The following is a 22778-nucleotide window of genomic DNA, read 5'->3' on the forward strand; positions in this document are numbered from 1 at the left end:
AAGTGATGTGAGAGACATGAAACTAGCACAACTAATAAGTTGCCTGAGAAAACAGTCGAATATACACATATTCTTTGAGAGCAATGATAAGGCGAGTATGTTAGTAGCCTATGCTAACAGGGAACGTTCCCAGAACATTCACTAACGTTCTTTAAAAGTTGTGTAAATGTTAGGACAAAACGTTATTAAAATAATGTTTTCGGAACGTTCATATAACATTATTAACGTTCTTGTAACGTTGAGAGAAAACGTTCTTAGAACAACGTTCTTGGAACGTCTTTATCACGTTATTTGTATTTGATGAACGTTCTCATTACGTTGATAAAAAACGTTCTTAGAACAACGTTATCGGAACGTCTTTATCAGGTTATTTGTGTTTGATAAACGTTCTCATAACGTTCCAGCAACATTATGCTAACCTTAGGATAACGTTCTAACAACATTATGCTAACGTTCACACCGTTGACACCGTTCCAGCAACGTTAAGCAAACTGGACATTTCCACGTTTTTAGAACATTTTAAATTAACGTTCCCACAACCAAAATGGAACGTTAGAAAAACGTTCTCAGAACCTAACTTTGTTAGCTGGGATGTAGTATTTACGCGCAAAATACTGCACATTTTGGCAAAAAGTCATATAAATAAATAAAACTCAGGTCCTGTGCACAATATACACTACTACAAGCTGTATAACTGGTAAAAAAAAATTGTTTGTTGGCATGCTAAATGTAGTTTGTCGCAGGGTAAATCTTTAATGTGCCATCTAGTGCTTGTAAGCTGCAGCACAACTCACCAATAATAACGCATGGCGCGTGCCACCCCTCCCCACCACACACCACGTGACTACTGTCGGCCAATCACACGGCTACTTACTCACAACACACAGGCGCGAATCGAAAGTGATGTGAGGCTGCTTGGTGCTTGCCATCAACCGTCAGTGGGATTTACGGCTAGAGAAATGGAGCTGCCGCAGAAGAGAAAACGAATAAGTCATGCATTAACCAACTCACAGCCTTCCAACCGCGACGCGACACCGTCCACCAGCACAAATGTCCCAGCAGAAGCTGGAGGAGGGTTTGTGGAGGGCTCCATTGTCCGCATCTCCATGCACAACTTCCTGTAAGTGTCCTGTGAGTGTTGACAGATTAATGTTAAGTCTGGATCATGCTTGTAATCACGCCCTTCTCTGTTCTCAGCACATACGATCACTCAGAAGTGTTTCCCGGTCCCAAACTCAACATGATTGTGGGAGCCAACGGCACGGGGAAGTCCAGCATCGTGTGTGCCATCTGCCTGGGCCTGGCCGGGAAAACAGCCGTGCTGGGCCGAGGGGACAAGGCGAGTCTCCCGAGAGCTAACTAGTGTTACCCCACAGCTCCTGTTTAGGCTTCAGACATGTATTCAGAGTCTGTATTCAGAGTCAGACTTCCAATCATTTCACAATAAACTCTACAACTTTCCATACACTGTAGCGCTACCTGAAGGTTTGAAAGCTCACAAAATGATTCCCAAATAGACACATGTTTATGTAGTTTGGCACACACACACACACACACACACACACACACACACATACATACTTTGCAAAGTGTACAAGGCTTCACGTAGTGAAGGCTTTACATAGTTAAAACTTACGTAGATGCAATTCCTGTGGGGTTTTCTCCTATACATACTGCAATGTGGCCTCCTTGAGGAATTTAATGTTTTAGATTTAATTTTACTCCAATAATGTACATTTTAAGGGATTGGTGGTTTAAAGTTGTCATGAAATCAAAATGGACCTTATGTATTTTAACGCACTTTACTAGTCTTTTTATGAACAATTCATCCATGCAAGTTAATAATACACAGAACAAAAATAGTTTGTCATGGTAATCTTAAGTCAAAATCAGAAAATTTGCTTCCGATCTCTGGAATAGCATTCCTTCTCTGATGGGTCGAGTAATGTATCCTTAACCACTTCCCTCAACTGTCAGTCTGCTGTGAGCGAGGGATGGAGAGGAGGAGCGTTAAAGTGAAACCCTGCCATCTATTCAATATTCCCTTTTCCTTGGAAATATGTGAAGTCGGTCGGTTGCAATTTCTGGTTCACTAGAACTTTAATTAGCATTTAAAAAAAATGTATGATACTGAAAATGTTTTCTTTTGTGCATTCATTTTTTCAGAACTGCATTTAGAAACACCTTATCAGATACAATGGTTATTATCGCTAACTAAAACTAATACCATACATAAATATTTCCATAACCTGAAATAAAATATAAAAGACTTATACACGTCATATAGTTTATATTCATTCATTAATTTTCATTATGCTCAGAAAATATCAAAAACTGAAATAAAAATGAAATTTTCATTTCATATGAATTTTAAAAAATGAATTCAAAATGAATAAAAATTATAATAGTACATACTAAAATTGCACTCACATACTTGTCAGTAAATACTGAATTAACTAGATATTTTTGTGTTCTAGGTTGGTCTGTATGTGAAGCGAGGGTGTAATAAAGGTTCAGTTGAAATTGAATTGTAAGTATATGTTCAATTTCCATTTCCAAAAGTCCTTGGAGAGACATAGATTTGATCAGTTCATCTTTATGTCCAGATTCCGAGCGAGTGGAAACTTGATAATCACCAGAGAGATCCAGGTGGAAAACAACCAGTCGTCCTGGATGCTCAATAAAAAGCACTCCAGTCAGAAGGCTGTGGAGGAGGCCGTGAAAGAGCTGCACATTCAGGTCGGCAACTTGTGTCAGTTTCTGCCACAGGTGAGTGCTCTTATTATAATGAGCTTTTAATGTGCTTTTATTGCACTATATATACACTCACCTAAAGGATTATTAGGAACACCTATTCAATTTCTCATTAATGCAATTATCTAATCAATCAATCACATGGCAGTTGCTTCAGTGCATTTAGGGGTGTGGTCCTGGTCAAGACAATCTCCTGAACTCCAAACTGAATGTCAAATTGGGGAAGAAAGGTGATTTAAGAAATTTTGAGTGTGGCATGGGTGTTGGTGCCAGATGGGCCGGTCTGAGTATTTCACATTCTGCTCAGTTACTGGGATTTTCTCGCACAACCATTTCTAGGGTTTACAAAGAATGGTGTGAAAAGGGAAAAATATCCAGTATGCGGCAGTCCTGTTGGCGAAAATGCCTTGTTGATGCTAGAGGTCAGAGGAGAATGGGCTGACTGAATCAAGCTGATAGAAGAGCAAATTTGACTAAAATAACCACTCGTTACAACCGAGGTATGCAGCCAAGCATTTGTAAAGCCACAACATGCACAACCTTGAGGCGGATGGGCTACAACAGCAGAAAACCCCACCGGGTACCACTCATCTCCACTACAAATAGGGAAAAGAGGCTACAATTTGCAAGAGCTCACCAAAATTGGACAGTTGAAGACTGGAAAAATGTTGACTGGTCTGATGAGTCTCTAAGAATCAAAGAGTGTCATAACTCTCATATTTAACGGCTCTGGTAGTGTTGAAACTGGCAGTTATGGTAAGGGGCGGGACATTTCCCAAACACAATCGAAGTGGCTGACCAATCACAACACACTGATCCAGTCGACCAATCAGAGGACATTATTCTTTTCAGAAGGAGGGGTTTCATAGAGACAGGAACTAAACAGAGCATTACTGACAGACCGGGGAGAGAGGAGTTGCAACAATCTTGAATGTGGGGAAAATAATCAGTAATATCTGTAATTAATCCTCTGCCTCTTTGATCTGGTGTCACAGGAGAAGGTCGGTGAGTTTGCTAAGATGAGTAAGATTGAGCTTCTAGAAGCCACTGAGAAGTCTGTCGGCCCACCAGAGATGCATGAGTTTCACTGCGAGCTCAAGACGTTTCGCAGCAAAGAGAGGGACCTGGAGGTGAACGCCTTTCTTCTTTGAAATCCAGTATATGTGTTTTTAGTCCAGATTAGGCCTTTAATTTTACTCCATGCTGTTTGTGGTGCTTGATCAGAATGTCTGTAAGGAGAAAGCCAACTTCCTAGAGAAGGCCAGGCAGAGGAATGAGAGGAACAAGCTGGATGTGGAACGTTACTACATGAAGAAGAGACACTTGGACAGGATCCAGATGCTGGAGAAGAAGAAACCCTGGGTGGTGAGTGAGATCTTACTAGGCTAAACTCTCCCAAAACCAGAGTGCAAGGTTTCTTTGATACTGATCATAAGCCATGATTGTGTACTGTATTCTTTCTGTTTCATTTTGTTGCATTAGTGCTAAAAAGCTTTCCTGGGAGAAATGATTCCTCTTTATAAAGGTGGTCCTCACTCATGGTGTCTGACTGCTTGGTTGGATCACACTATGCACTAGGGGTGTAACGGTACATGTATTCGTATTGAACCGTTTCGGTTCGAGGCTTCCGGTTCGGTACGCATACAAACCGAACGATTGCTTGGACCATTTTTCTTGCCGGCAAAATTCGTGCTGACGCGGCCAACACAACGTTGCGCAACATCCAAATGGCAAGGGTAATGAAAGCAGAACGAAACTGCGCTCCTCGTTATGTGCTTCACGGATCGTTTATCAGTTCGGACCAGCAACATCTGTGCAGCGCGAGCTGATCTCGATCAAGCAACACTGTTACACAGCGCTAAGAGATCCGGTAAAGAAAACATTTGAATTCGCCAGTGAGGTAATAACATTGCTGCGAGATCTAGTGAGATGCATTCACATTTCTCCGTTATTAACCGTAGGTCTCTATTAGATCAAACAGCGCTGTCATGGAAACCAGGAGAAACATTGTGCCGTGAATGAACTAGTACTTTACGTCCACAGACCAGCAACATTCACCATGGATTTAATATAGTAGCACTAACTGTAACCAGTTTGGCTGGAATGGTGAAATGCTTTCAAGTACTTCACACATCTTTTTCCAGCACTTCAAAATTCAAATATTATATAAATAAATATATATTTAAATGTTATTTTTAATGTGATGACCAAAACATTATTTGTTCATCCTTCAAAGATGACCCCTATTTATAAACCTGAAAGTTTCAAGATCTAGGAAAACTCACACTTATTTAAAAATATTTTTTCTTTAAACAAATAGGAAATTTCTCTGGCATTTCTTTCTTTTTGCTGTATCGAAAACGTACCGAACCGTGACTTTAAAACCGAGGTACGTACCGAACCGTGATTTTTGTGTACCGTTACACCCCTACTATGCACTGAATACTAGTCACTTTATAGTACTAACTCCCTCTTATTAATTTTAAACGCTTTTGGTTATCAAATAAATTAATCATTGATGATAAATACCTGGGACATCTCAGCATGTTTATAGTTGCTATGCTTCCACATAAAGTTGTGAATTTAAAGTCGGCATGAAATAGAAGTTTTGATAGTCTTTTCTTCCCTATTGCCAAATATATCAGTGTGATACGGCTTCGTGAACAAGATCAAATGTAGGACGGGACTTGATTTTGTCTGTGGGGAATTGATTGAATGGTTGTGGTTTGCTATTGGTGGATCTCATATGACAGGCTATTGTCCCGCCCATGTGCCTTTAAACAACACCAATAGATGGCAATAAAAAGTCCTATTGCTCAGAGAAACCTGAACAAAGACTTGCAAAGTTTTAAGTGATAATATGAAGAGTTCAGATGCAAAAGCCTCTAAATGCCATTTGAAATTTTCTTCTAAAATGACCATTTTTATCAAGCTTGTATATTTAAGTTCAGTAATTTCACTTAAATAACAATTAATAGGTAATCTTCATTGCCATTTAAGTGAAATTACTGAACTTAAATATACAAGCTTGATAAAAACGGTCATTTTAGAAGAAAATTTCAAATGGCACTTAGAGGCTTTTGCTTCTGAACTCTTCATATGTCCTTTTGATAAAACCAACTGTGCACTCTGAAGTATTTCTAGACTATTCTCTGTTTCCAATTTTTAGGAGTATGAAACGGCACGTAAAGAGATGGAGGGGGTGAAGAAGGAGAGAGAGGAAATGAAAAGGAAGCTGAAGTCGCTGAAAGAAGCTCAGGAGCCACTGGTCAGAAAGATCCGGTCGGTGGAGAGTCAGCTGCAGCCCATCGAGCAGCAGATGAGGGAGAAGGTCAGACCACAGACCACTAACCCTTTTACCAACCATCATCTCCTTCTATATATACAGTTAATGCCACTGTTTTTTTGTTTTGTTTTCAGACCACCAGTATCAGAGAGGTGTCACAGAAATGCAAACAGAAACATGATCAGCTTGAACTGAGGAGTAAAGAGGTTTGTTCTGAAAGAGAAGTCGCTTATGAAACATTTTAATAGAGTGTTTTATAATGGTGGTTCTCAGCATGGTCACCACAACCCACATTGTTAGGTCTTCGAACCAAGTATTCATTTCTCAAAAATGGTTAACACTGATGAAAAAACAGTATAAGGTAAGGTTATTAAATAGCTGTCCTTTACTAGTTTTTGTTAATACAACAAAGTTAGTAAGCTTGTATGAGCCACCACAGAAACAACAAATACTATGGTAAATACACAATACTAACATGACATTAACTTTTTTGCTAGTGGTTTTCTAAAGTTACTAGCCACTTAGCATTTTTTACTGGCCACAATTTTGACATGGATGCTATGGGGGAAAACTGCCAAATAGATTTTTTTTCAAAATCTCTAAGGTATTTTAGGCTGCTGTCACTTTAAGACCTGACGCACAGATCCATTATACTGTTACACTTCATTTTCTTTTACGTTTACTTATAACATAACTGACCGTGTTCATGTGAATACTCACCCAGACTGCCATTTTGACATAATTTAGTGTGTATTTGAATGTCTAAGTGCAATAAGCAACTAAAAAGAACTCAATTTAGTACTGAGAGGCTTTATGTGGTGCACTTTGAGTATGAGCACATAATCTGTGGGAGTGAGTGAGTGATGAGAGGCGGGTTTGTGTGTCGGTTCGCTGTCGGAGAGATGAGAAAGTGAGTAAAATGAGTATTGGAAGCATTTCTGATATTTCAGTATCAAAAAAAAAAATCTATATTTTTGGCAACACTCCATTGCACTTAGTTGATTATTTCAGATGCCTTTTTAAAATACTACAATTGAAAAATGTATTGGCTATATTATATCAAATTCAACCTGCCAATGTGGCTTGTAGGAATGACTGTTGCACACCACTCCTGAAATCCACCTGCATTTAGCAGGTTTGCGGATGTTGATGTCAAGCCCTGCTAACATGAACTGTTGATGAAACGCTAATCATGATGAATAGAATAAATGTGCAAATCCTTTCCAGCAAATCAAGGCAATGCATTTTACTCAGGCACTCTTTACTTAAACTGAGTCTGACTGAAGAGTCAACAGCTTTCATGTCTTTCAAAATAAAAGTCCCGCATTACTAAAACATTCGAAATTACATTTGTTATTGTTTCTATGACTGCACACTCCAAGACCCACTTTTGGGCTCAGAGCCGCTGGTCGAGAAACACTGCTTTATTAAACCAATAAAGACTGTATTAAAACAAAGTCTCCTCTGTCAACCGCTAGGTGGATGACATCAGACAGGACCTGAGTCTGAAGCAGACGGAGGAGGTCGACAGGCAGAAACGGATCGGACACACACAGCTCATGATCCGAGACCTGCAGAAGGAGCTGCAGAACATGAATAGCATGGAGGACGTCACGCCCCAGATCGAGGCTGTGAACGCAGAGCTGAGGACCATCCAGGAAGAAAAAGCCAAACTGGAGGGCGAGAGTTTGGACCTGCGCAGAGATAAAGACGAAGCTTATGGAGAATTTATACGTAATGTTTAATAGAAAAAAACCCACTTAAATCTGTTATATCTTTACCTTTTGTGGAGGAACCACTCAATGTAGCATATCAATTCCATCAGTTCATACTTAAGTCTTGTACTCATTTTTAGTGTATTGGTTGTTGTTTTGAAGGTTTGCAGAATCGTCTGAGGAGTCTGGAGGACCTGATGAGGGTGAAAGAGGATAAGCTGCGCAGCCGTTTTCGTGACACGTACACCGCCCTCATGTGGCTGAGGAATAACCGTGACCGTTTTAAAGGCAATGTCCACGAGCCCATGATGCTGGTGGTGAGAGCACATGGCCTACTCTCTTGCTGTTTTCTGGACATGGCTGTTCAAGCAGATTAGTTTGATGTCCTTTCAATTTGTTTTGTCAGATAAATGTCCATGATACTCGGCACGCAAAATACATTGAGAGTCACATCCCTCTAAACGACTTAAGAGCCTTCGTCTTTCAGAGACAGCAGGACATGGAGAAGTTCATGGAAGAGGTGAGATGTAGTATGTAGAATGAAGCTGACACAATGCGTATCATTTTTAATAAAAAAATTAGGGGTGTGCGATATGACATTTATTTCACGGTAATGATATGTATCATGATATCGTTTTTTTTTTAGGTTATCTGTCATCTATCATAATTCTTGACACCATTTTCTATATGACAAAAAACGAATACTAGAATAATTAAAAAACTAAACAAGCTCAAGCTTACTGAAGGCGAGTAAACAGTGATGAAGAAAGTGCAAAAACTTAAAGCACTAGAAATACTACATAAAATATATAATCAAATGTATAAAAGTGCAATGTGTAGTCTTTACTGTGTAAAGTAAAACTATATTTATTCTTATTGAAGTGATTCAGTCAAGAGCAGTGAGAGATTTTCTCTCTTTTGTTTTTGTTAGAGTAACATTATTAAATACTGCTGGTAAATTTGGATGCTGTCACTTTAAGACCAAGAAGTCCCAAATCTCTGCCGATTGACAAATTTCTACGAATTAATCATGTCAGTCGGTAGGGAAAAATGGTGATTGCTCACCATGAACAATTTTCTGTTCATTTTATATGAAGTTTGAAACCCTGTTACCAAAGTTTACCAGGTCTTACAGTTTAAAGCCTTAATTTATATAAGATTTTTTAATGTGATATGAATTGACACAATTGATGTTATTTTCTAGCAATAAACATAAAATAATATAATGCTATAAAATGATAGCTTAAGAAACATCTAGAATAGATGTAAGTGCAGTAAAATCAGTAAGATGTGTCATGTTTAATCTCAGGTGCGAGACACCCAGAAGCTCCGAGTCAACAGTGTCATCGCTCCAGCAGAGTCCTGCTCTAACAAACCACCGTCACGATCCCTCGAGACTCTAAAGTAACACCTTTTTCTTCACCTGCACCACTAATACATATTATTCAGTTCATTGTTAGCATATGTATTTTATTTTTTGGCAGGCATTATGGCTTCTTCTCGTACTTGCGTGAGCTGTTTGATGCTCCTGAGGAAGTCATGAGTTACTTGTGCCATCAGTACAAAGTCAACGATGTACCTGTAGGAACAGAGAAGACCAAGACCATGATCGAGAAGGTGCGTCCTCCTTTATTCTGCTGGAATGCTGCTGCCTAAAACCCTTATACACATTACGAATTTGGCAAAAGATTCAAGCCTAGGGCCCTATGGTTTTCATGTTGTTGAAGATGTGAATAGAATCGCAGAATTTACTGTTAAATTTCAGCCAATGTTGGATAAATATATCAAAAGTAGGGCTGTACACTTATTATTGACTAGTGTCTAAATATTAAAGGTCAACTCTCAGTATGTTGTCTACTGCAGAATAAGAAGAGTTTAAAAAAAAGTAAAACCGATAGCACAGAATTTCAGAATTGTTTTGTTAAAATTATTAAATTGTTAAATTTTTAATTGATTTGACATAGATTTTGATTATTAAATGAAAATTAATTAAACAATTAAAATGGAAAATATGGAATTTAGGAAAAATAAAACTAGTTTCATTTGGTCCTACAAGCTTTTCCTAGTATTTCACTGTGGCAAGAACCACCATCAGTGAGTATTAAACATATTTTACTGGACTGCAAGATATTTAACGTAAATAGACAACGGTTTTATTCAGAAATGTGTTTGTATTTAAAAATCTATGTAACACCTGAAGGCATTTTAGAATTTGTATTAATCTTGTATGAACCTGAAATGCCTTGTATAGTTTTTTGTTAATTGTATGAATGACGTTCATGAAAATAGCCTTGTTGCTGACCATAAATAAACATTCTTTTGCAGGTGATCAAAGAGGTTCAGTTGAGGATGATCTACACGGCGGAGGAGAAGTACACCGTGAAGAAGTCCTTGTACTCTAATAACGTGGTCTCCAGTAACTCGGCACTGCGGCCCTCACAGTTCCTCACCACAGCCGTGGATGCAGACGAGAGACGCCACCTGGAGGAGCAGATGAGGGTGAGAGCGGGAATAGTCCAAGATGCGCATATATTCTAAAAATGTGCATAATTTAGGTGGATAAATTTTTAGATCAGTTAAAAAGACATGATTATGATAGAAACACATTCACTGATTCAATCCGTCGATGTGCAGCTTCAACAGTGGATTTGATTTGATAATGAATAACCAGCGGACCGATCGCATCAAAGCAACTTTTTTGGTTGGGTTGCTCTGAAATGCCTGAGGCAAAGTCTGTCATCAGAATGATTTGGTTTAATTCTCTCCCAGAAGCATCTCACATGATTGTGTTCATCCGAACGCAAGAGAACATGACATGCGTTTATTTTGTTCATATTTTTCTATGCGCTCTTTCTTCCCTGATTGCAGCAACTTCCATTTTTATGACAGATATTTTGCACCATTTTCCCAGGAAGTGATGATGTTGTTTTTGTTTAGAAATGAAGTTTACAACTTTGATGGGGGAAACCGCTCTTGTCACCACTAATTTAAATGCTGCAGCAGATTGGAATCTATATTGATTTAGTTGGGGAAATGTTGGTTTTCATTAAGTCATTAAGAAATAGCTTTAGGGGGCTGAGAAATGTTGTACGTCTCGTTGACAGGCAGCAGAGCGGCAGGTGCAGAGAGTTGATGAACGGATGGCAGCCATTCGTGAGCAACAGGCTCGACTAGAGCGGCGTGATAATGAGCTGCGTGCTCAGAAGAAGAAACTGTCTGAGCTGAAAGGCAAGAAGAGACAACTGGAGCAGAAAATCAGTACAAAACAGGACAGGTACCCTCTGCCAGAAACCACCCGTGGGGTTCATTCTTTCGTATCATTACTGGTGTTTGCTAAGGCAAGCGTCTCATTGCTACTGCTCAAACTTTGGGTGACGGGTTTGTTCAAATCAAACTTTCTCATCCCACACTCTGTAACCGACATGAACGATTCCTGTTTTACTTTAGTCTCTTTCTCTCTGTGTAGTTTGAGGCAGATGGAGCAAAGTGAGTTCAACTTGCAGGCAATTGAACAGGAAACGAATGCCAAGATCGCTGCTGTGAACAACAAGAAAGTGGCCATAATGGAGGAGTATTTGAGTCACATGCAGGTGTGTTTGTGCTCTCTGCATGTTGGTTTCTACTCTCGGATGTTCTTTCTCTCATGACTGTGTGTGTGTGTGTGTGTGTAGATGAAGGCCAGGTTGAGTATGGAGAAGGTGTACTTGGCTCTCCAGAGCGCAGGTCTCTCCGCTGAGAAAACCAAACTGGAGACGGACTGCAGGGACAGTTCCTCTGAACTCAAGCGAGCAGAGGTCAGACCCGTCTAACAACCAAATGTGATGTTGAACAATTACATAAATGACCCTTTATAAACCCATTTCAGTTCTTATTCAAATATATTATCGCATTAATATATTTGTGTTGATATAAAAGATAAGTTATTATATTTATTAAATATTTTGTAATATTTGATGCTGACTCGATATTTCAATTAATACAAATACAAAGAATGCGTTTTTCCATTCCACTGCGCTACTACTTCATTGTTTTTTAGGCCATAATGGACGTGTTTGACCGCTGCGCTCACGTCTTTTGTGCTCAGGTTAAAAGAACTTCAAAAAAACGTCTAAAAGTTTAATAAAATATGTTGGGTAAATGGCCTCTAATTATTCAGGTAGAGAATTTGAATTATTGTATATTTTTAGTATATTTAAGGTATCGGCTGATATTTGTTCATTTTTCATGTAATCGTTATCGGTCCGATAAGAAAATTTGGCAGATATATTTAAGCCGATAAATAATGGATTATTTCCTTCCGCTGAGACACAACAGAGGCGCTGTTCGCTGTGATGGTTTTGAATTGCTTGAAATATGATTGGAATCACCAAAAAAGGAAAATACAATAAAGTTGGTCATACAGGCTACATAAAATTATGTGAACATCATTATTGTGCGCTAAGACTTTTGATTTTGGAATCAGGCTCTCAAAAGATGTATCAAAATTTGGAGGTAAATTTATCAGCCAATATATCGGTTGTCTGTAGTGTTGTCAAAAAACTCGGTACTTCGGTACCAAGTCGGTACTAAAAAAAAAAATGTTACGGTACCAGCTTTTCTAGGTACCGAATACCTAATCCAGTTCTAGACGCGCTGTCTGAAAGGTGCACAGTTGCGTCCTCTTCATAACACTGATATATCGCTCTCTCTCTGAATCCACTTGTTGAAACGAAAGGAGGAAAGAGCCACATATGGAAATATTTTGGATTAGGCTAATGTCACGTTGCCATAAGAGGCCGATTACATGCAAATTCGCAATTTCAAATATAGGCGCGAGGCAAGCGCGCTCATAATAAAAACTCGTTGCATAGCAACGACAGACGCCGCGTGAGAGGAAGCGCTTTGGAAAGAATAAGCACGCGCAAAAATATCATAAAAAAACACGCGCGATATGTGAACGGCCTCTAAAGTGCTTTCGGGGTAGTTTTACGAGTACACGAGCACAGTAGTATCCAACCGACACCAGAGTACTGGTATTAGTATCGACGCATCCCTATTTATGTCATTTAATGTCAGTGCCAGTTCTAGGCGTATTCTTGCCTTTATAACTCAGCAGGTTTAAAAAGCCTTTTAAAAATTAAATATGAATGCAGTTTTAGATTAAATAAAAGTACAGTCAAGTCAAATAAAACATGTTTTATCTCCTGTATAGTTTGGTAATGCTACAATAAGATACCATTCATCAACATTACTTAGTTCATATCAACACATTGAGTGAACAATATATTTTTACAACATATATATGTTTGCAAATGTTATTTAATACAAACACTTGGTTGTTCATGTTTGTTCACTTTATTCATTGTGCATTAAATAAATGTTAATGGATTAAAACTTTACAAACAACTTTAATGTGTTAAAATGTGTTAGTGCATACTATTGTTTATTTTAGGTCATTTTATCTAATCTTTTTCTAAAGTGTTGATAATGCAAATGTACAGTTTCCATACTTGTAACCGTGATAAACACTTAAATATATGTAAATTTAAACTAAGCTTTGGTACCGAGAACCGTGAATTTTTACTGGTATTGGTACCGAATACTGAAATTTTGGTACCGTGACAACACTAGTTGTCTGTATAGATTTCTAAATAAAGAATTATCGTATCGGCCAAAATTTTCATATAGGTACATTCCTAGGATATTTTAATTTCTTTAATGAAAACTTCCTGTCCCACTGATGAATGGTGTCCAGTAAGACCCAAGAACATGCGTCTATATTGGCACAGGTGGCATATACCAAGCTGGACCAGGTAAAGAACAATCTGCTGAACACATGCAAGACCCTGATGAGGAGGGCCAGCGAGATCTGTAACATGATCCCTGGAGAGACGGCGGTCCCAGAGGAACTACATGAAGTGAGTTCTGTCTACCTCAGACATCTGTCCTCCATTCTGTGTTTAACTCATTATTTTACAACAGTATGTGTGTGTGGTTTCCTTCCAGGCCTTCAGCCAGTTGCCTGATACACTGGATGAGATTGATGCCATGTTGAATGAAGAGAAGACCAGAGCGGAGTGCTTCACCGGCCTCAGTGATGCTGTGAGAACAACTGATCACACTTAACCTCTGCCTTTAAAAATGTTACTAGCCAGTCCTAACTTCAACTCACATTGGGAGTCTTGAAAAGAGTAACCGTTCTGAACACGAACTTGACATATATGATGCTCTAAAGCAGGGGTTCTCAAACATTTTGGTGCCAGGGACCCCTTTCAGGGGAAAAAAAAATTCCAAGGACCCCCCTCATATTTATAACAGTTATTGAGCACAAAGTTAATGTGTGAGCGGCAAATGAAATATTTTTGCACAAAATGAATGGTCTCCACCCAGGGTACTATGCAGGAATTTCTAAATAGCCTACTGAGGTAACGAAAGTGATCTTGCTAGGAATCACTTAGTTAGGATCCCTCACTTAGGAATTTTTGATGTTCTTGATCTACACATGTGCATTTTAAGGTGTTTTAAGGCCCCACAATTGGATAACTATAGATTTAGTAGAAGCATGTCAGTCAGTGGCATACATTTTTTTTTTTTTTTTTGTCAAGATGTCACGAAACACAATCACATATTCCAATCAGGAATGGCTTTAAAAGAAAAATGTTTCAATAATTAGGCCTATTCTGCACACAAATAAAGCCCATAAGCCTATAAATACAATGATAATGGCATTATGTTTAATAGGTGCGTGCGTTGTTAATTTGAGCTACTGTAATTAGCTAAAAAAAAAAACCATACAGTATATGTTAAATATATGAATCCATAATGTTAATCTCATGGGCACAGTATGTTTCTCTTGACCTGCTTTTTCCTTTGTTAAAGTTGAGCTTGATTAATACTTTGCAAACTGATTGTTTCAGTCGTTTTTTAAAACTTTTATCTAAAACAGCTGTTTAGTTTATGTTAATTTAGGCCTACATCTTATCTCGCACTTTATGACCGTTGACTGAAACGTCGTGCGGGGAACTTTGAGTTCACTCCGACTCAAACATTTTGACATTGACGAGCTATCGTTGTTAGTCTGCTGAAGCACCTCAGACGAGAAGGTCAGTATCATCGCGATGTGCAACCTTGCAACCTCAGTTGTGGGTACGGCCCTGTCACTATGCACTTTTATTTTGATAATGATCAGACTTCTAATGTCAAATCTACAGTAGCAGTGCTGACTATTGTGCGCGCACGCGAGACGCCGGCGCGCAATTACATGGGAATTTTTCCTCAGCAGTGGAAACAGGAATACTCTTATTTATGGTCATAGATAAGCCAAGAGTGCATCATCCGAAACGGTAAAGTGTCCATTTTTTTATTTGTGTATAGGCTACATTATAAATGACTACAAAATGTCATGCCTTTTAAAAATACAGAAAAGAACCGGATGCGGGTTCATGCCGTCTCTCTGTCTCCTTTCTGGCGCACGTCCCGCAAAATCAACAGCAGCGAAAAGTCTACTTGACGCAAAGACATAGATCATCTATCTATAGAAAACTTTAAGTGTCTACTTTGTATTGTTTTATGTTAAATGCTTTATATAAGTTACTTAGGAATAAACAGCATGTTTTCAGATGATAAAGAAAACATGACTCATAGCATGGAAAAAAACGTTAGGTTGTAAATTATTTCGCGGACCCCCTGGCTTTAGCTCGCGGACCACCAGGGGTCCGCGGACCCCACTTTGAGAACCACTGCTCTAAAGAGCTCCAAGTTTATCTTGAGTAATATTTTCCTCAATATTTGACCATTTTGGGATCATCAATATCTTCTGATAACCATGTCCATCTTGCAAATGAACAGAATATCAATTCCAAATTGTTCTTGCAGCCAAATGGAAGTAACAAATATTATTAATTTTCTCCATTGGGAAATAGATTTTTAATGATAACTTATTAACCAAGGAAGATCTACTGTGAGTTATGAGGTTGTTAATCGATGTAATTTACTTCTGTTAAAGCCGTCTGCCAACATTACTTTAAAATAATGGTTTAACAGCTAAATTTGTGCTGAAAAACTACATTACCCATGATGCTGCACTGCATATGATGTAATCTAGTCTCCATAAGCCCTCAAAATACTTAAAATATATGTGTTTTTCATATAATCAACATTTTTAAATTAGTTTAATATTTCTTCATTGTTTTTAATCTGATTATGCTGTTCGCAAGGCGTCATGGGATTGTAGTTCTTTCCTTCACTAAATCTGTACACAATCTTGTATTTTTGTCAGATATTCAAATGTTTTTTTGCTTCAAATCAAAGTTTGTAATGTTGTGATTCTCCTTCTAGCTGATTGGCTTGGCTTATAATGCTTTAACAAAGACTTTACAGAACCAGCTGTGCTGCTTTTTTGGGGGGCTGGTGTGTTGAAAGCGGGACTTTTATTTTTTAAAGTGCCGAGAACCCAATGCCTGATCTCCCATTCTCCATCTTCATTAGTTTACTGTCTTTTTTTTTTTTTGACAGATCTGTCTAATAAATTATTAGACATTACTGTTAAACAGAAAGACAAATATTTCTTTGTATACAGTTTGTTCAATTATAATTAATTAGCATATGGAAGAGTGTAGTAGTCTTCCATAGTGAACCACTTCCTAGCTGGAGTTAGCAGTATAAATACTTCCATGCAGTCGATTCTAATGAAGATGAAGAGTAGAAGGGCTGTTGTTCATTCCTGCCCTGTTTGATGCGCTGCTGGTCTCGACTCTCAGGTGGTGGAGGAATATAACCGTCGCGAGCAGGAGATTCAGAAAATGGAGAAGGAGCTGGACGAGAAGACCAACGCTCTGACCACTTACCGACGCAACATCGCTGAGGTGCGTCCCACCTCACACAAACCACCTCATCATGCACACAGATGAAGAGTAACCAAACACATTGATGTGTTTCCCAGGCGAAGGAGCGCTGGCTGAATCCCCTGAAGCTGCTGGTGGATCAGATCAACGAGCGCTTCAGTGATTTCTTCCGCTCGATGCAGTGCGCTGGAGAGGTGGACCTGCACTCGGAGAACGAGGTGAGGAGGACTCACTTCTCTCTTCAACAGTATCACCATCATTGGCTCTGAAGCCCTCACACACTTTCATTACGCCACTTTCATACACATCTCTCATCATACACAACAGCTGATCAATACTTGGTCAATACATGTGAGACTTCTGTTTCTGCCCAGCTGACAGTGTAGGGTGTTATTTTGGTGGCTGTATTTTGCAGTAATTGAGATTGTAAAGGTCAGTTCACACTTCTCTGAGACACCTCGTTGGGTCTGTCACATCAGTGTTACCCCTGTGGGCCGCTGGTGGTGTTGGTGGATGTCTGTTTGTCGGGTCGTATGTAGTTTCTGTGACACTAGTGGCAGTTTGTACGAGTTTGTACGATATATCAATGTCATTTTTATAATTGACATAGGATAGGACAATACCATTTATACACAGTAGTTTGAAATTGAGAGCACATCTGAAAAATAGCAGAGGATACAGTGTGAGCTGCTGTATTATGAAGTGCATTAATATAAAACATGTCTCAAAGGCACAATATGTAAGATTTTTGGATTGAAATATCCCAAAAACCACTAGATCAGTATTATATATTTTTTGACCTGTGTACATTATCCTATGTTTTACTCTCAAATGATGATTGTTTTGTCCAAGTAAAACAGCATGGCATTACCCAACCTGTGGCTCTTTTATAATAAACGCATCTACTGTATCTGCACCAGTGCATTTTTTTTTGACATGATTCGCCACACATTTGAGGCTGTTTACGCTGGACATGTCAGAATACACGGTTATAAACTTGTACATCAGAACGGGTGCGTGATGATGCTGGATTGAAGAGTCCATTGTAGCACGTAGCATTTCTAGGCCTCATTCACTTTGATGTGTTCATGACCTGTTTAAATAAAGTCAATTTTGGCTTGCACTCCTGGAACCGAAGCTGAACGTCTTCTCCCATGTAACGCATCAGTCAGTGTTGGGAAAGTTCACTTTCTACATGATTCAAAGTTCAGTTCACACATTTTAAAATGAAATAGTTAAGATTATAGTTCATACTTCAAAAAAATGAACTAGTTCATAGTTCTTTTTTTCCATATGTTGCAAGCTTTTTTTTAAAAAAACAAATTTATTGCCACAGCCCATATACAACCTCAGACAACAATTATTTTATCAACGGGCAGTTTGCACATAAATGTAAGATTTTTCCCATCCTCACCAACCTCATCATAAAACCCGTTTAAGTGATCACACGACGCCTCCTCGCTCGCTGCTTTGTCGACGGCGGCCGTGTTGCGACACTGGTGGCTGGTGTTGCCAGATTGGGTGTTTTTTTCGCTACATATTAAGGCCTGTTTGCGTGTGTTTTAGCCGGGTTTTCGCCTGGAAGGCTCTTTAGAAATCTGGCACCCTATTGTACGAAGTTAAACTGAGAGAGTGTGCGTTCACAGACACCAGAATGAGCACGTTCACAGTAACGTCCATCAGGCAGTAATACAGTACGTTCAGTTCACCTTCGCCCAAAATATGAACGTGTCGCGTTCATGAACTATTGTTCATTGAATGCATTCAGGCACAACACTGGCATCAGTCATGGCCCCACAGTTAGCACCCTCTGGCTCCGCCTGCTACTGAAGCCACGCCCCCCAAACTCTTGTTATAGGTTGAGCTGGAAAGTGATTGGCAGATCTGAGAGGACTCATCTCAAGGCTTAATGTTTACACTTCTGTGGGAGATAAACCCATGAACGCCTTGCTAATATACGTTGTTGAGAGAATGTATTTTAACATGAACATGTCACTTTTAAGGGTATGTGGTTGCAAAGTTTCCTTTCTTTGATCATTTTGAAAGCCACTTTCTCAACTTGTACTGCAAACGCATCGCAGCTTTAAGCAACATAACACGAGGTGTCAGACTCTAGCAAACGTAGCACTGTGAATGTGTGTTTCAGGAGGAGTATGACAAGTACGGCATCCGCATCCAGGTGAAGTTTCGCAGTAATGCGCAGATGCACGAGCTCACGCCTCACCATCAGAGCGGAGGAGAGCGCAGTGTGTCCACCATGCTGTACCTCATGGCCCTGCAGGAGCTCAACCGATGCCCCTTCAGAGTGGTGGACGAGATCAACCAGGTGAAGTCCCCACACACACAGCTCGTGCTCCACAGAAACATGTCTGCTATGTGACAGAACAAGCGCACAGTCAGCTCTAGAATTGTGGATATTTCTATGGCATCGCTCTCAAAGTGGATTTACTTATTGTAGAGTTAATGAAAGTTATAATGGTGAGCATTGTAATGTTTGAAGTAGATGTTATTGCTAATGTCAATAGATCAAACGAGCCGTTCATTCATTAATCTGTAAGATCTTTCCTTCATGCTGTGGTAAAACCAACCAGCAGACAACTAACGCAGAGTTGAAAAGGTTTGTTGCCACATAAGATCTATTGGTGTATAACTGAAATAAAATCTTCATTTATTAAACCTTTTCAGCTGATTGCCAAAGCAACATTTCTATTTAAAGTTGATGTACTAAAATAACTAAAAAGTATATATAAAAAATCTAATTCAAACTATTAGTAAAAACTATAGTGGGATCTCAATAATACTAAAATAACACTGTGTCAGTCTAGTATTGTTAAAGAGCCCCTATCATAGCATTTGAAATGTTCCTATTTTTGTTTTGGGAGTTCCCAAAAACAGTTTAACGTGCATGCAAGGATAAAAAACACTTTATTTGTCTTATAATAAGCATTTATTTTTAACTGATTTGCTCAACGACTCCCAAATGATTCGTTCGACGATTCATTTTCCCAAACACCTCCTTTGAGTGACGCGAATCTGCTGATGATTGTCATTAAAATGATGAGAACACAAGGTTCGGGCTATACTGTTGTGGTATCATTGCAAGTATGAACTCTAACCACGGATTCTTCACATGCTCGTCCTTGGGCAATGGATACAAGTGGCTGAACTGTCTTTGCAATGTAGAACACAGCGTCTTCTCGACATGACGCTATTCAGCTGAAGTTTTTGAATGTGTTCTAGACGTCACTTCAAGTTTGCACTCCCGTCTGCGCGCGCAGTTGTTGGGAGCGGCCAATGAGCTAATGTTTTGTATCTACGTCACGACGTAACAGCTAATGACTCGTTTCAAAAACAATTCGTTTCATAGACTCAGAGTCGACTCTCACTTTTGAAAGACAATAACTTTATATACGGTGCACTTTCAGATATAAATCTTTGCAGGATGTTTTCATTCCCTTAGAGCTATAGTCCACACTACATGAACAGTCATTTTCAAAAATCCATGATAGGTGCTCTTTAAGTAATTTATAATGGACATCCAGCCAGTTGTTATTGCAGAATAAACCCAGACAGGCTGATCTTGTGTCAGTCGGCTGGATGTACACCATACATTATCCTGCATATTATATGGATACTTGCCACATAAGTAAATAATTAGTCAAAAAATAGCTATTTAAATGCAAAGTTTCCACGGAGAAAGCAGTTCAAACTAGGCGGACATTTAAGAGATACGGTATAGTCATACCACTTATTACATAAATAATGGGGATATTGATCTGAGATGAAACGGATCATAACACATAGATACTATTTTAAATCAATTGCAGTGTGCAAAACAATAGTAACAAAATGGCAGCAGCTGCGTTTGTATGAAGCGAGAGAGCGAGGCCGCGATACCGGATGACATGTTAAATAACTACACAAATTTTGGATCTGACTGAGTTTGAATATTTTATTAGCTCACCAAACATAAAACTTCCACAATTAAATAAACCCGTTCCCAGCACGCTTATTGCGTTGCTGAATTCAGTGACCCGGGTGAGCCTGTGTTCTGTTTTCAGTGGTTATGAGGGGAATAACATACCACCAATCAGAGTCAAGTATTCCACAGAGCCGTCTATAATGTTTATATCTAATTAATGACATAAATGTTTCTTTAGTCTTTTCAGTTTTGCTTTTATCTTTGTTTCATGTCAGCTTCATTGATGCTAATCCGTATGAAGTCAATTACCTTAGTAGAAGAACATCTAGTATAGCTGTGGTATTATGTTTTTCTGTTCCTCGGGTAGAGTGTGTGTGACTCTTGTGTGTGTTTGCAGGGAATGGACCCTGTCAACGAGAGGCGGGTGTTTGACATTGTCGTGAGAAGCGCTTGCGGTGTGAACACATCTCAGTATTTCTTCATCACTCCTAAGGTGGGTTTCCTGAATAAGGTTGTGTGTGACGTGTTCACTGATGTGCGTGTGTAACTGTGTGTGTGTGTGTGTGTAGCTGTTGCAGAACCTGCAGTACGCGGAGCAGATGACCATCCTCTGTGTTCACAACGGACCCCACATGCTGCAGCCAAACAAGTGGAGAGAGAAAGCCTTCATCAGACGTGCCAGACGCAGACACGTTTCCTGAAGCTCCCCAATGTTGAGTTTAACTTCCTGTTCGGTTACATGTTCATATGCTGTCGAGTTCTTAAATATGTGTGTCAATGTTCTGAGTCCTGATGACAGGATTTTCTGTTCAAATGCTCTTTCCTTAAACCAGCAATGTCTAGTTTATTCTTACTAATCACTGCTATTATTATTATTATAGCTCGGTTTTAGTCATTTGAATTTGACAAAAAGTCAAGGCTGGTCATTAGGGATGGGCAACGATTAATCGCATCCAAAATAGAAGTTTGTGTTTACGTAATATAAGTGTGTGTGGTGTGTATAATTATTTTGTATATATAAATACACACACATGCATGTATATATTTAAGAAATATTTGCATGTATATACATTATATATATTTATACATAATTAATATTATGTATAAATATTTGATATATTAAGAACACATTTTTCTTAAATATATACATGCATGTGTTAGTATTTATATATACAAAATAATTATACGCACCACACACACATATATTACATAAACACAAACTTTTATTTTGGATGCGATTAATTGCGATTAATGGTTGCCCATCCCTACTGGTCATAATTATTGAGCTGGAACTTTCACAGATACCAAACATGAAGCGTCCCTGCAGATTTTAATGGTGAGGGAGTGATAAGATCTAGTTTATGTTTTACAATAGAAATGTTACATTTTGGCTTTGTGAATTTACAGTCATTTACCTGTTTTATGTAATTCATAATTGCACAATAGTGTATATATTAAAGCATTTGTTTCATTTTCGGCATATGAATCATATTGAATGTTCTATTAAAAAATGTTAGCATTTGCAAACGGTTCGAATCGATTAAAAATCTTATTCTTGTACTGTTCTTTATTTGAGAAAGTCCATTTAAATCCTTTAATTCCCAAAAGACAGTGTTACCGTACTAAATCCAATCATAAAGACTTGCAGAGTGCAGGAGTGGGCCGTTTTCACTGTATGTCACTCCGCTTGTTTGACTGCTGGTTTCCACTGCATTTTTGCAGTTTGCTGTCTTTGGCGAGACATTGAATCGTTCACTCAACTCATTTGTTCAAAAACACTGATCTATTAAGGAACTGATCTATTAGGTGCTTCCCATTATCTCTCCTCCGTCCTCCATCCTATGACCCGGAAACCGATCGAGCTCAGCCATCTTGTAGGACATCTCAATTCTCTAATTGCACCGTGAGGAGTCGAGGATCGAGGACTGAGGAGGCTTCCTGAGGAGTCATAAGCGAGGATACACAGGTGCATCCTATACTAAACTGTTTTATTGACTAAACGTGATGCACGTATCAATTCTCCTCCCCCTTCATATCAGTCACAATCAATTTAATGTATACTTTGCAGGTTATATAAACCACACATCTCACATATTTCAACAGTGTAGCCTATCTTTATTAATATTCATTATGAATTTATTAAATGACCAAACTTCAACAACATAAGGGTTCACATTGTTTGTAACAAACTAAATATCTTCGAATCAATCAATCTGGTCATATTAGAGTCATTTTCTGTGTGCATCTTCTTTTTTTAGAACAAAAACTTGAACATTATA

At 38.8% G+C, this 22778-nt stretch overlaps 1 protein-coding gene across 1 annotated transcript; it reads left to right on the plus strand.

Moving 5' to 3' along the window:
• Positions 1-864: 864 nt before the first annotated feature.
• smc5 (structural maintenance of chromosomes 5) lies at positions 865-22064 on the plus strand. The gene is made up of 24 exons (XM_039677239.2): positions 865-1120; positions 1198-1339; positions 2478-2530; positions 2607-2769; positions 3750-3884; positions 3979-4119; positions 5924-6085; positions 6175-6246; positions 7519-7774; positions 7918-8072; positions 8162-8275; positions 9065-9159; positions 9240-9372; positions 10081-10254; positions 10860-11029; positions 11222-11345; positions 11427-11549; positions 13524-13652; positions 13741-13836; positions 16494-16598; positions 16676-16795; positions 18724-18903; positions 20897-20992; positions 21069-22064. The coding sequence occupies exons 1-24, from the start codon at positions 960-962 to the stop codon at positions 21198-21200; spliced, it is 3231 nt and encodes a 1076-aa protein (XP_039533173.1). The 5' UTR covers positions 865-959; the 3' UTR covers positions 21201-22064.
• Positions 22065-22778: the final 714 nt, after the last annotated feature.

This window comes from Pimephales promelas, chromosome 23, assembly GCF_988280905.1.
Source record: "Pimephales promelas chromosome 23, fPimPro1.hap1.1, whole genome shotgun sequence".
Classification (NCBI taxonomy): domain Eukaryota; kingdom Metazoa; phylum Chordata; class Actinopteri; order Cypriniformes; family Leuciscidae; genus Pimephales; species Pimephales promelas.

Excerpts from the sequence above, each read along its gene's own strand:
- smc5 (XM_039677239.2), top strand. The coding sequence starts at position 960 with ATGGAGCTGCCGCAGAAGAGAAAACGAATAAGTCATGCATTAACCAAC. Across the intron at positions 8,276-9,064 it reads TGGAGAAGTTCATGGAAGAG|GTGCGAGACACCCAGAAGCT; the intron begins GTGAGATGTAGT and ends GTTTAATCTCAG. Across the intron at positions 16,796-18,723 it reads ACCTGCACTCGGAGAACGAG|GAGGAGTATGACAAGTACGG; the intron begins GTGAGGAGGACT and ends TGTGTGTTTCAG.